General features: G+C 50.3%; 1 protein-coding gene across 1 annotated transcript; it reads left to right on the top strand.

Moving 5' to 3' along the window:
* Positions 1 to 165: 165 nt before the first annotated feature.
* On the top strand, positions 166 to 462 carry LOC106820571 (granaticin polyketide synthase putative ketoacyl reductase 2-like; the record flags this gene model as incomplete). The annotated part of the gene is made up of 1 exon (XM_014825080.1): positions 166 to 462. A coding segment is annotated over exon 1 (297 nt), but the record flags the coding sequence as incomplete, so codon positions are not given.
* Between the last annotated feature and the right edge of the window lie 3 nt (positions 463 to 465).

Genomic DNA, 465 nt, shown 5'->3' with positions numbered 1-465 from the left:
GTGCTGCAGCATCAAACATCGTTAGTGATTTCAAATTGGGTTTTGCCATTAACTTACGCTTAAGTGAGCCAGTAGATTTTCTACATTATCAGGCGATGAAAGATGATTAGTCAAGCATCGCCATCGGCGTAGCATTTAATCCAACTTCAACCAGGAGGAATCGATATGAACTCACAAAAAGTAGCATTGATCACAGCAGGCGGTAGCGGCATGGGTGCAGCCTCGGCCATTCGACTCGCAGCCGATGGTTATGCCGTTGCGATCCTCTCATCGTCAGGCAAAGGCGAAGCGCTCGCCAAAGAGCTGGGCGGCATTGGTGTCACTGGGTCAAACCAGTCTGTCGACGATTTACAGCGTCTAGTTGATCTAGCCATGGAGAAATGGGGGCGTATCGATGTGCTGGTTAACAGTGCCGGACACGGCCCACGAGCGCCAGTTTTAGAACTAACCGACGAAGAATGGCAC

This window comes from Priapulus caudatus, unplaced genomic scaffold, assembly GCF_000485595.1.
Source record: "Priapulus caudatus unplaced genomic scaffold, Priapulus_caudatus-5.0.1 Scaffold24258, whole genome shotgun sequence".
Taxonomy (NCBI): Eukaryota; Metazoa; Priapulida; class Priapulimorpha; order Priapulimorphida; family Priapulidae; genus Priapulus; species Priapulus caudatus.
The sequence above is the reverse complement of the archived record's forward strand: the minus strand, read 5'-3'. Positions and strand labels throughout refer to the sequence as shown.